General features: G+C 34.3%; 1 protein-coding gene across 8 annotated transcripts in view; it reads right to left on the bottom strand.

Moving 5' to 3' along the window:
- CCSER1 (coiled-coil serine rich protein 1) overlaps positions 1–13702 on the bottom strand; it is a 1273261-nt gene that overhangs the window by 1104555 nt on the left and 155004 nt on the right. For all 8 annotated transcript variants that reach the window (XR_009564123.1, XM_030865665.2, XM_030865664.2 and 5 more), the window contains exon 2: positions 6318–7682. Coding sequence is in view for 7 of the 8 variants with exons in the window: in XM_030865665.2 (XP_030721525.1) it covers positions 6318–7641 (1324 nt within the window). In the remaining variant the exon portion in view is untranslated. The remainder of the gene's footprint in view (positions 1–6317; positions 7683–13702) is intronic.

Here is a 13702-nt window from a genome sequence, read left to right on the forward strand (position 1 = left end):
GTCACTGTTTGCAGATGACATGACACTATACATAGAGAATCCTAAAAATGCCAGCAGAAAACTACTAGAACTAATCAATGATTTTGGTAAAGTTGCAGGATACAAAATTAATGCACAGAAATCTCTTCCATTCCTATAGACTAATGATGAAAAATCTGAAAGACAAATTAAGGAATCACTCCCATTTACCATTGCAACAAAAAGAATAATATATCTAGGAATAAACCTACCTGGGGAGAAAAAAGACCTGTATGCAGAAAACTATAAGACACTGATGAAAGAAATCAAAGATGATACCAACCGATGGAGAGATATACCATGTTCTTGCATTGGAAGAATCAATACTGTCAAAATGACTACACTACCCAAAGCAATCTACACATTCAATGCAATCCCTATCAAATCACCATTGGCATTTTTTACGGAACTATAAGAAAAAATCTTAAAATTTGTATGGAGACAGAAAAGACCCCGAATAGCCAAAGCAGGCTTGAGGGAAAAAAACAGAGCTGGAGGAATCAGACTCCCTGACCTCAGACCATACTACAAAGCTACAGTAATCAAGACAATATGGTAGTGGCATAAAAACAGAAACATAGATCAATGGAACAAGATCGAAAGCCCAGAGATAAACCCATGCATCTATAGTCAAATAATCTATGACAAAGGAGGCAAGGATATACAATGGATAAAAGACAGTCTCTTCAATAAGTGGTGCTGGGACAACTGGACAGCTACATGTAAAAGAATGAAATTAGTACACTCCCTAACCCATACACAAAAATAAACTCAAAATGGATTAGAGACCTAAATGTAAGACTAGATACTGTAAAACTCTTAGAGGAAAACATAGTAAGAACAGTCTTTGACATAAATCGCAGCAAGATCTTTTTTGATCCACCTCGTAGAGTAATGGAAGTAAAAACAAGAATAAACAAATGGGACCTAATGAAACTTCAAAGCTTTTGCACAGCAAAGGAAACCATAAACAAGACGAAAAGACAACCCTCAGAATGAGAGAAAATATTTGCAAATGAATCAATGGACAAAGGATTAATCTCCAAAACATATAAACAGCTCATGCAGCTCTATATTAAAGAAACAAACAACCCAATCAAAAAATGGGCAGAAGACCTAAATAGACATTTCTCCAAAGAAGATATACAGATGGCAAGAAGCACATGAAATGCTGCTCAACACCACTAATTATTAGAGAAATGCAAATCAAAATTACAATGAGGTGTCACCTCATACCAGTTAGAATGGGTATCATCAGAGAATCTACAAACAAGAAATGCTGGAGAGGGTGTGGAGAAAAGGGAACCCTGTTGCACTGTCAGTGGGAATGTAAATTGATACAGCCACTATGGAGAACAGTATGGAGTTTTCTTGAAAAACTAAAAATAGAATTACCATATGATCCAGCAATCCCACTGCTGGGCATATGCCCAGAGAAAACCATAATTCAAAAAGACACATGCACCCCAATGTTCATTGCAGCACTATTTACAATAGCCAGGTCATGAAGCAACCTAAATGCCCATCAACAGATGAATGGATAAAGAAGATGTGGTACATATATACAACAGAATATTACTCAGCCATAAAAAGGAACTAAATTGGGTCATTTGTAGAGACGTGGATGCACCTAGAGACTGTCATACAGAGTGAAGTAAGTCAGAAAGAGAAAAACAAATATCGTATATTAACGCATGTATGTGGAACCTAGAGAAATGGTACAGATGAACTGGTCTGCAGGGCAGAAGTTGAGACACAGGTGTAGAGAACAAACGTATGGACACCAAGGGGGGAAAGCTGTGGGGGGGGGGGTAGGGATGGTGGTGTGATGAATTGGGCAATTGGGATTGACATGTATACACTGATGTGCATAAAACTGATGACTAATAAGAACCTGCTGTATAAAAATTAAATTAAATTGAAAAATTAAAAAAATAAAAGAAAGAAAGAGAAATTAAGAATACAATCCCGTCTACAGTTGCATCAAAAAGAATAAAATACCTAGGAACAAGTTTAATCCAGGAAGCAAAAAATATATACACTGAAAACTATAAAAGACATTGATGAAAGAAAATGAAGAAAATAAAAATAAAGAGATATTCCATGTTCATGAATTGGAAAGATTAATATTGTTAAAATGTTCATATTACCCAAAGGGATCTACAGATTCAATGCAATTCTTATCAAAATTACACTGACATTTTTCACAGAAATAGAAAAAAAAATCCTAAAATTTGTACAGAAACAAAGAACACCCCAAATAGCCAAAGTAATCTTGATAAAGAAGAACAAAGGTAGAGGCATTACATGTCCTGATTTTAAACTATATTACAAAGCTACAGTTATCAAAACAGTATGGTACTGGTGTAAAAACAGACACATAGATCAATGGAATAGAAGAGACAGCCAAGAAATAAACCCATGCAAATGTGGCAATTAATTTCTGACAAAGAACCCAAGAATATATAATGGGGAAAAGATAGTCTCTTCAATAGACAGTGTTGAAAAATGGACAGTCACATGCGAAAAGATGAAACTGGGACCTTATCCTATACCACACACCAAAATCAACTAAAATTGATTAATGACTTGAAAGTTAAGACCAAAAACTGTAAACCTCCTAGAAGTAAACATGGGTATAAGCTCTTTGACATTCATCTTGATAATGATTTTTTGGATTTGATGTCAAGAGCAAAAGAAATAAAAGCAAAAATAAACAAGTAGGACTACTTCAAACTAAAAAGCTTCTGCACAGAAAACAAAAAAATAAAAATAAAAAAGAAAGAAATAAAAGACAACCAATTGGACCAATTGGATGGGAGAAAATATTTGCAAATCATATATCCTATAAGGGGTTAATATCCAAAATATACACAAAATTCATACAACTCAATAGCAAGAAAAAAAAATTAAAATGGGCAAAGGCCCTAAGTAAACATTTTTCCAAATAAGACATACAAATGGCCAATAGGTACATGAAAAGGAGCTCAACATCCCTATCATCTGGGAAATGCAAATCAAAACCACAATGAGATATCACCTCACTTTCATTAGGATGGCCATTATCAAAAAGTCAAAAGACAACACATGTTTTTGAGCATATGGAAAAAAGGGAACCCCTGTGCACTGTTGGTGAGAATGTAAACTGGTGCAGCCACTATGGAAAACATTATGGAGGTTCTTCAAGAAATTAAAAATAGAGCTACTATATGATCCAGCAATCTTACTTCCGGTAATATACCCAAAGGCAGCAAAATCACTATCTCAAAGACATATCTGTACTCCCATGTTCACAGCAGCATTATTCACAATAGCAGAGGTCTGGAAACATCCTAAGTATGAGAAAAAAGGAATGGATAAAGAAAATGCAGTATCTACATACAATGGAATATTATTCAGCCTTAAAAAAGAAGGAAATCCTGTCATTTGTGACAACATGGATGAATCTTGAAGATATGCTAAGTGAAATAAGCCAGACAGAGAAAGACCAATACTGCATGGTATCACTTACATGTGGAATCTTTTTTAGAAAGCTCAACTCATAGAAACAGAGAGTAGAAAAGTGGTTGCCTTGGTAAAAGGGTACAAACTTTCAGTTATAAGATAAATAAGATCTGAGGATCTAGTGTATAACAAGGTGACTATAGTTGAACTTAAATTTCTCAAAAACAAAAACCAAAAAGGTAAATATGTGACGTGATGGATATATTAACTAACTTGATGGGGGGGGGGGTGGAATTCTTTCACAATGTAACATATACCAAATCATCACTTTGTTCACTTTAAATATACAATTTAATTTTCCAATTATACTTGAATAAAGTTAAAAAATGCAAACTACAATCACACCCCCCACTTCCTAATCCTCTTTTCTGCTTTAAACTCATCCTCAGCAGTTATTATCACCTGACATTTATTTATTTGTATATTAATTGTCTGAGTATTCCCAGTAGAAGGTAAGCTTCATGAAGAAAGGAATTTATTCGTTTTGTTCACTGCTATACCCTTAGTGCCTAAAACAGTACCAAAACAATATTTGTTCAATGAATGAATGAATGAACGAAACTATTCTGTTTGGGCTCATCTATGAGTTTAAAGACTTTTGGCCAAAACCTATTAAGCCAACATATGGCAGTTTTTTCAGTAACTTTTTAAGTCAATGAGTTAAAGTTAAGTTGCCAGAGAGGTCAACATTCCATTAATAATTCTGAAGTGAATGTACACCCAGGACATTCAGATGCATATTAAATACTAGCTTAAACGTATTTCACAATAAATACAGAATAAACTTAGTATTATGGAATTTGGCAACTCTTTCTTACATAAAATACATTTGTCTAAATGGCTTTAAAATCTTGAAACTTCTAAATTATAAAATCTTTATGAATAGCAGATGAATATCTCCTATTGATGGAAATGAAGAATAGTATGCAACCAACTTTCCCTTTTTGACGTTACCAGCTTATTTGCCTGTCTCTTTCTATTTTACAAGTTGTAGATACTATGAATTATCACCTAATGTCCAGGAACAGGCATCATGGTGTCAAATTCAGTGAAATTAATGTGTTAAATGGATCTCAGTCAACAGATTAATAATCAGCAAGATAATTGCTGGATCTCAGTCAACAGATTAATAATCAGCAAGATAATTGCTGGTCATTCCCTAGTTTCCAAAGAGATAAATATTTACTCTATTCAGTTTGACATTGAGGCAAGTCACCATTTCTAAATAAGAATTAGATATAATCAAAATAATTACACTTTTACCTTTTTGGGTGCAATTTTCTAAAAAACTGCCTACATTCTAATCTGAGGTCCGCCGTTTGCTAACAATGTGATTTCATGAAGTTATTTAACTTAATCCTAAACCTTACTCATTAATAACTTCCACATAAATCTTTGGTTAGTACTAAATAAAACAGTGCATGCAAATTGCTTAGCACATCTTTGGGCACATAGTATCATCATCATTATCATTCTTATAATTATACTACAGTTAAAGAATTAAGCAGGTATAACTAAATCCCAAAATACAAGCAAGGCTACCAAGATAAAAAAATGAAAAAAGTAGGCAGATGTATAAAAGTGATTTTGTATCAAATGTGAAAAAATATGAAGACAGTTGGAAAATTAAGTCATGCATTTAAAACTGTAAAACTGCTATATTCATGGAGAGACTAGTTAGGTAAGTCAGATAAACTTATGATTCTTGACATTATATAATATATAATTTCACGGATTACAAATTTTAGTTAATATTTCAGTATTATTCTTAATGTTTTGGAAAGAGCCTGGGTCATGACATGTACTACAACCTAGTCATGAAGAGCCTGATCTTTGGATTGAGAGAGTTGTAATTTGGCTGTGCTACTTACCAGCTGTATAATCCCTTGGTCTCAGTTTTCTCATGTATAAAATGGGGAACATACTAGTGCCTACCTCATAGGGATTGTATCCTAAACAATTACTTATGAACTTTGCGACTTTGGACACATTACTTAACCTATCTGTGCTCCAATCATCTTGCCTGTAGAATGAGTTAGAATAATAGTAGCGATTTCAATCACTTCCAGATTCAATAAATTAACGTATCCAAAGGGCACAGAACAGTAAATGGACATACTGTTGCGAGAACTATTAGTGTTAGTAGTAGTAGCAAAAGCGGCAGCAGTGGTAGTAGGAATCACAGTACAGAAAAAGAAGAATAAAAAATGTCAAATACAGCCAGTAGGTATTATATATTCAACAATTCTCTTGAACTGAATTTTATATTGAAAAACCATGTTTTCTGTTGAATAACAGACTGGAGTAAATCAACCTTCCCTCCCTCTTTCTGTGCCAAAACATGGATCCTATTTAATAATAAAAACTTTGTTAAAATAGGAAAAAGAATTTTAATTATACAAATTTCTTTTATAATGATTGTGTCTGGGCTATATCTATTCTTTAACTAAGAAATACCAATACTCTATCATGAACTATAAAAAAAGATGGCCCTTATCTTAGATAAAGCCACATTGCAAATAAAATTAATTTCCTTCCACTTTCTTCTGAGGGTCAGAATCTGAATTACACAACTAAGAAAAATAAGTAACATGGATGAATTACATTTTCAGCATGATACGAATGAAGTAAGTTTAAGCAGAGAAATGATTTAAGACAAATTATAAACAGGACAGAAGATTAAAGAGTGAAAACTAAGAAAAATGTAGTTTCCATGAGATAGAATAAGAAAATTGAAGAAATTATAATGAAAATTATAATTCATATCATTTATTATACAGAGAAAATCATCATACCTTTGGCAGGATTTGCATCATATCCATATGATGTTTTGTTTAAAATATAATGATCACCGGAAGAGGGTATTATCCTTGAATCTGAAATAGGATGGATCCCTTTAACACGTTCAGCTATTGCTTTATGTTGCTCATAAAATCCAAGTTTCCTTGGGGAGCTTGTTGCCAACATTGTTTCACCATTTTGTATCACCATATGTTCTCCTCTTCTTGTATCTGCTGATAGATGAATCTCTGAGTCACTCGCATTCATAGCAGGTAGTTCAGTGATTTGCAGTAACACTTCCTTCTGATTAGCAGCAGAGGTTTCTGGTAAGGATTTAGATTCAGTGCTACACCGACCTTCTAACCTGTATTTCCCAGGAGACATAATTGCACAGGGAGCAGTTCCCATAAGGTCTGTTGTCTTTGTAGCAGCAGCAGCAGGATTGGGAGAAATCTGAGAGGTAGAATCACTGTGGCCAAAGTTGTCACAGTGGGATGCCATGCTTCCACTTTTAGGAAATGCATCTGCTTCAGACACAGAATCTTCAGTCAAGGCTAAGAACTCTGAAGGTGTCTGAGCTGTAGTAACATCAGCAGAAAGCAGTGGAGATGGTAACGAGCTTCCCACCCGTTCTGTTACATCCACAGAACAAGATGGAGAACCTCTTAGTACTACAGGTTCCCTCTCTTGGTACTGTGCAATTTCCAGTGAGAATTCAGATTGTTGTACCAATGAAATGGATTGGCTCTGTGGAACTGGCTTAGAAAATTTATAGTGAGATGAAAAGGATTTAGTAAGAAGCTTCTTTGTTGACTGCTTAACAGAACGGCGAGTTTGTTCTTCTGTGAATCCAGAATCATCCCCCTCACTTTTGCCAGAACTCAGGCAATTTATAAAGACATTCTTATTAGTCGAGTGCTCGTTTTCTCTTTCAAAATCCTCTGTCAAAGATCTTGTTATCTTCTTATTTCGTGAACTGCTAAAACCAACAGAATGTCTTCCCCTGGTTTTAGTATGTTCTTCCAAACTCGGTTTTTGCATACTGCTGTGACCAGGTTGAGCACCATTTGAAATACTAAGGTTCTGGTTGGTAGGTTCTTGCTTAGGTTCACTCCCCTTCCTATGATGAAAGCTAATGGAAGGAGTACGGAAGAGGCTCCTGCGTTTACCTGTGCTACCTGAGCTTGAGTTAGTGCTGGAAGGAGACGAACTGTGGACACCGACTGTATTACTGGAGGAGGGTGAAGAAGGAAGAGAATCATGTTTTCTGCTAATACTCCTTCTGAATATTGGCAACCGGGAGACCAGAGTAGATCGTCTTGATCTGGAGTCCCCCATTGGGACTCCAAGGCTTGCACTGCGATAGCCAACTTAGCAACCTGAGAAAAGACAAATAGAAGAAGTTAATAGAAGTCAATTATAAATAAGACATTTTAAAACATAATACTGGTTTTTCATTCATGACACAGAATTTGTTATACTAAAATAATAGCAAAATTCTGACAAAGAATTTTCTGAATTTCTATGTAGCAAAATATCCAATCATTTGTATAGAAATTTTATAATGGTGCCACAACTTCACAATGACCAAGAATATTTGAAGTCTAAATTTGTATTGGGAGACACGAGAGTGCTATTCAAGACTCAGCCTTACTACTCACACCAGTTCTATAATTTGGTAAATTGCTTAATCTTAACTTTTTATGTTTATTTATTTAGATTTAGTAGGCATATGACAGCCACCATCAATGCTCTCTGGGTAAAATGCCCCACCACTGCCTCTGGTAGCCAGCACCAGATGTACCATGGGGCTCAACAAGTAATTGACCTGAGCTTAAACAGAGCCACAGACCAGACGAAGTTATGACCTGACCCTAGAATCTCTACTCAAAGAAAAAACCAATTGGAACAGATACTCTCCCTTCGATTATGATTTAGTAAGTTTAGAGATAATTAGACCACTGGAAGAGGAAAATAAACTACATCATAAAGGATCTAGAGTAGAGTTATATACAAGATAAAGTTATGAGGAAACCACAGCCATGAGTTGAAGAAAAGACAAATGAAAGCTAATTCAACTGGTAATGCTAAGACAAGTGGAGACTACATGCAGAGAAAAGCAGAAGCAAAGAAAATTTATGAACCATATTAATGTCAGGGTATTGATGATGAAGACAAAGAAGAAGGACGAGGAGAAGGTGGCAGCTGCAGTTCATTAATTGTGATGCACCACGTACTTGAAACAGGTTATCTCTTTTAATGCTTGTAACTATAGAAGTAGATATTACTACGGTCACTTTACAGCAGAAAGGTAAGTTGCCTACATCACTCAGCTGATAAGTGCTAAAGCAGGACTAAGAAACGAAGCATTATCTAACCACAGGGTCAGTTCATAATCAGCATGGTATATACTGCTTTCACTAGAGTGAAAAGCCAAGAGCTTAGGCTGCCGAAGGCCCAGATATGTTTCCACTTCAGAAATTACTAGTTGTATGGTAGGTCTTTCTCTTACGGTGACTGCTATTTTTCACTGGTTTTTATAATGTGCCATGATTTGTTTCCTATTTTGTATTGTTTTGCTTTGTTTCTAAATTTCACTTAATTTCTTAACTATAACGTGCACACCCCTGCTTTGTCAACTTGAATCATGCTGTTTCTTTCTGTTATTTATTGCAACCAAAGCTATCTGACAATAATAAATACTACATAAAATGACAGGCCCTCCATTTTATCATTCTTGCAGATAAAGTATTAGATTGATCAAGTAAAATACTTTCATGTCCTTGAGGAAGTGTATGACAAAAACGGAAAATATTTTCTCTTTCACATACGCATTTTTAAATATTTGATATTTTGTTCTAAATGATATAAAATCAATTTGCCTTTCATGATTTTTATTGGATGATCTTTAACTGCACTCACTGAATTTGAATTTAAATCAAACTATGTGTGAACCACTTCTAAAACATTTAAGCATCCTTGCAAGGCTTTAGCTGAAGAAAGCTTAAAATACAAAGACATTTTAGTCTGTGAAGTCTTTCATAAATTAAAACTATCTCACTTTCCTCCCAGCTTAGATGTTCTGAAATGGATACAAAAAATAATACAATTTTGTTTACACTTTCACTCTTAATAATGCTTTAATTAACATCATTCTCAGCTGTGATTTTATTTATAGGCAAGATTTATTTCCATTCAATGCCCAGTGAATAATTTTGCTCTAATAAGAGCATTATCAACCACAATGATTTGCAGCTGGTGGTGAACCTATGGCCTTCAATGTATTCATGTCAAGATATTTACCACTATTTTTGAAATATCTTCAGAATTTATGTATACTGAAATATTTCTTGACCTTTTTTTAGTATTTCTTACATTTATATCAGCAATCAAAAATAAAAGAGTGAATAAATCCCATGTCTCTTAGGCAAGTATTCAAAGGACTTAACTAATGAAAAATTTTCAGAAAAAAGAATTACAATAAAATTCTTAATGAAAACAACCAGACTTCCGTTTACAATACATATGTGCTACCAATATATCTGTCTTAATTTAAGTAAAAACATCATAGATACACAGAGATATTTATACATTGAATGGGATGACATGGAATAGATATAAAATCTATTGGAGATAAAAATCTTTTGTTTCACTTTATCTGCAGATAGTCTTTTAAATGAAGTTCTTTATTCCAGCTAAATGAGAGAGACAAAATATCTATAGGTTGGAATTATCCATATTCTTGATAAAGACTTTAAAATCTATGTCTCATATTTCATTCTCCAATTGCATTGACTACTTGCCACTTTCTGTTCGCTTTCACCATCAAGGCATTAGCAGATGTAGAACCATCTGCTTGGAATGCCCTTCCAGTAACTGTGATGTGGTAAAATTCCTATTTCTACAGATGGTCCCTTCCAGAATGCCATCTCTGATCCCCCTTCCTACTCTCTTCCATTTTGGACTTAGCACTCCTCCTTTATGCATCCTCAAGTATTACCTTACATAGTAAACATCTGTTTACCTATCTGACTTTACTATTTTACCTTAAGCTTCTTTTTTTTTAAATTAATTTTATTTTTGGTTTCATTGGGTCTTCGTTGCTGCATGCGGGCTTTCTCTAGTTGTGGCGAGTGGGGGCTACCCTTCGTTGCAGTGCGCGGGCTTCTCATTGCGGTGGCTTCTCTTGTTGTGGAGCATGGGCTCTAGGCGCATGGGCTTCAGTAGTTGTGGCGCACAGGCTTAGCTGCTCTGCGGCATGTGGAATCTTCCCGGACCAGGGATCGAACCCGTGTCCCCTGCATTGGCAGGTGGATTCTTAACCAATGCACTACCAGGGAAGTCCCTACCTTAAGCCTGTTAATGGCAAAGGCCATTTTTGCTTTGCTTTGAGACCCCAGGTGCCTAATACACAATTAATACTTATAGAGTCAATGGATTTCATAAAATGAAGTTTTCACTTGAACACAACAGTATTTCAAACACAAACATATTTTCTGTCTCACTACCAAAAATGAAATGTTACAATTTTGAGGTTAATTATGTTGAATTACAACTTTTAGAGTCATGAGTTAACTAAAAGTTTTTCAAACTGTAAAATCAATATCTACAATTTGCTCACATTTGAAGACAATGTTATTAACAAGCTGAATAACAATATATCATCAAATCAACAATGAATTTCTTAATTGGCATGGTTGAGAAAGATGTAAATTCTAGTTCAAGGGGTTTTATGAGTCATTAATTTGTTACTTATTTAATATTAGAGTAAAAGTAAAATACCTTAAAGAAGTAAGATATACCGAAAAAAATTATACTTTTTTTTCCATAATTCCAAAGGCATTAACCAAGACATAAAATAACCTTGAAGGGTTTCACAGCTATTATCTTGGAAACTGATTACCATATGCAAAAACAGGTATGTCTATCTGTGCAGGTAAGAGAAACAAAACAAAACCCCCTTAATCTTTTTCTTTCCTGTCATTTTTCTGTTTTCCTAGAATTTGGACAGCCCTATTTTTTCACTATGAGCCAAAGATGATGGAGGGACCTGATGTCCCATATCTGAGATAGTAGTGAGTATCCTTTGTCTCTCTCCCAAAATTAGTGGTATATTATTCCAAAAACAAGCCTACACAAAGTACCCTTTACACAGACATGCAATCAGCATAAAAAAAATTTTGGTTTCAAATCCAAGCTCTGCCACTTACCAGTAGCATGAATGAGAACACAGATAGTAATTATTTTATAGTGATTTTTCTTTAAGGATGGAAGGTACCACATCACAAAGAAACTTAACACTCTGCTTGGTATAGAGTAAATATGCACTTTCTTCCTTTTTTAATGAAATGCATTCAAGCAAGCGGTGCATGATGTAACAGCACATAGAGTGATTATGAAAATGAGCTACTTTTCAAAATCTGCCCCAATCACTGTTTAAAAAATCATCAAAAATTTTGAGGGGAGGTGGAGGTGTATAAATTGGGGTCAGTGTTCTAACCCCTTATGATAAACATCCCTAAAGTATACATTTTTATTGGAATTTAAAAACAATGACCAATATTTGAAGTGTTTGTGGGGAATGTTACATAAGTTAAATACAGTCTGTTCTATTCTCTCTGAGAAAAGATATCAGAAAATAACCAGGTAGAGCCTAAATGAGCACACTTAAAAGAAAATCAATGATACATTGTGAAAATGGAAAAAAAAAATTCACAGAAACCAAATATTCTCTAGGTAACAACTTTCAACATTAAGAAAGCAATGGCAGAAAACAAATCATATGAAAACATATCAAAGGACACTGATGAATTTTCACCAAAATTAAATAGATAATAGCTTGAATAAGCTTCCAAGTCAATCTTATCTAATTATGTCATTTTGATGAAGATTTCAATGAGTCCTGATAGGTGTTATGGCTTAGCTGGAAAGCCCTCCAGCTCAGATTCTTTCTATTACAAAGTTCATGCAATTTACATCTCAATAATCTTTTTTATAAAATTGAAGTATAGTTGATTTGCAATATTGTGTTAGTTTCAGGTGTACCACAAAGTAATTCAGTTATATTTATATATATTTTTTAGATTGTTTTCCATTATAGGCTATTACAAGATATTGAATATCATTCCCCATGTTTTACAGTAAATCCTTGTTGCTTATCTATTTTATATACAGTAGCGTGTATCTGTTAATCCCATACTCCTAATTTTACTTTAACTATGATGTAATTTATCTTTAAATGTATTTCTAAAATGTTTTATTGTTTTCATTTAAATAAATATGGAACTAATAGAGGCATTTTTAACGATACATCACTGACACACGTGGACAAGGGCCACTTCAACCAGCAGGGTTAGTGAGGACAATATGAGATACATTAAAAGGATGACTGATCAGGACCAAGTGGGTTATTGATCGGTCACAGGGAAGAGAATGAGACTGTCAGCCAAAGATAGCAAGAGTTAGAAATCACATAATTGATTGGATATGTTTAATTAACAATTTATTAAATTTGCATATAATTTAGCCACACTGAGTACAGTAAGTTATTTCCAACTATAAAGAAGAAAATAATACAAATAACTGCGTATATCAGAAATGCTTGCTTATATCAAAATGATTTGACCCTAAAAATTGCATGTAAGCGGAGACAGATTGTCCCTTACTGGATCTGTAAATCAATAAATCAATCTCCTAGGTAAAAAGAGAAAGAGAGTACATGGTGCTAAATTGCATGATAATGGGAACAGTTACATATAGGGAAGGGGAATATATTTCAAAGAGATTATTCTAGCAGGAATTAGGGAAGAAGATGCATTCCTTGTCTGAATTAATAGAAGGACAGGGACCATAATACATATTTAGAAAGACATGTCATCTTGAAACCCAGCCAGATATAATCTCAGTTCTTCATTGACCAGAAGAGACAACAGAGGGAGAAGAGAAACATAGAGAGAAAGAATGGATTTTGACCAGAAGTTAGACAGAAGTTAGTAGTGAAAGAAGAAAAAAGTCTAAAAGTCGTATCTACATGTGACCCAGGCTTAAGTAAATAATGAGACTACATTTATAATTAACGTTATAGTTTATGTTCTGGCATTTATACACAATGAATGCATAACTGTTAAGAAAGAAGACTCTCACGCAAAAATATCTCGATTTGAATTCAGCATTACACCTAAGAGCTGTGTGACTTTAGAGTGGCTTAAAAAGTTATTTAACTCCCTGAGCCTTCATGAGGATAATAGTTGCAACTACCTTAAAGATTTTGTGATGATCTAATAAGTAAAACCAAAAAGCACTTAGAACAAGGTCTAGCACATGACAAATGTTTAATAACTATAAATTATCAAGAAAAATTAACCATACTTGTACTATTTCACAGCCAAGTACACTTTAG

This window comes from Globicephala melas, chromosome 5 (genome assembly GCF_963455315.2).
Source record: "Globicephala melas chromosome 5, mGloMel1.2, whole genome shotgun sequence".
Classification (NCBI taxonomy): Eukaryota; Metazoa; Chordata; class Mammalia; order Artiodactyla; family Delphinidae; genus Globicephala; species Globicephala melas.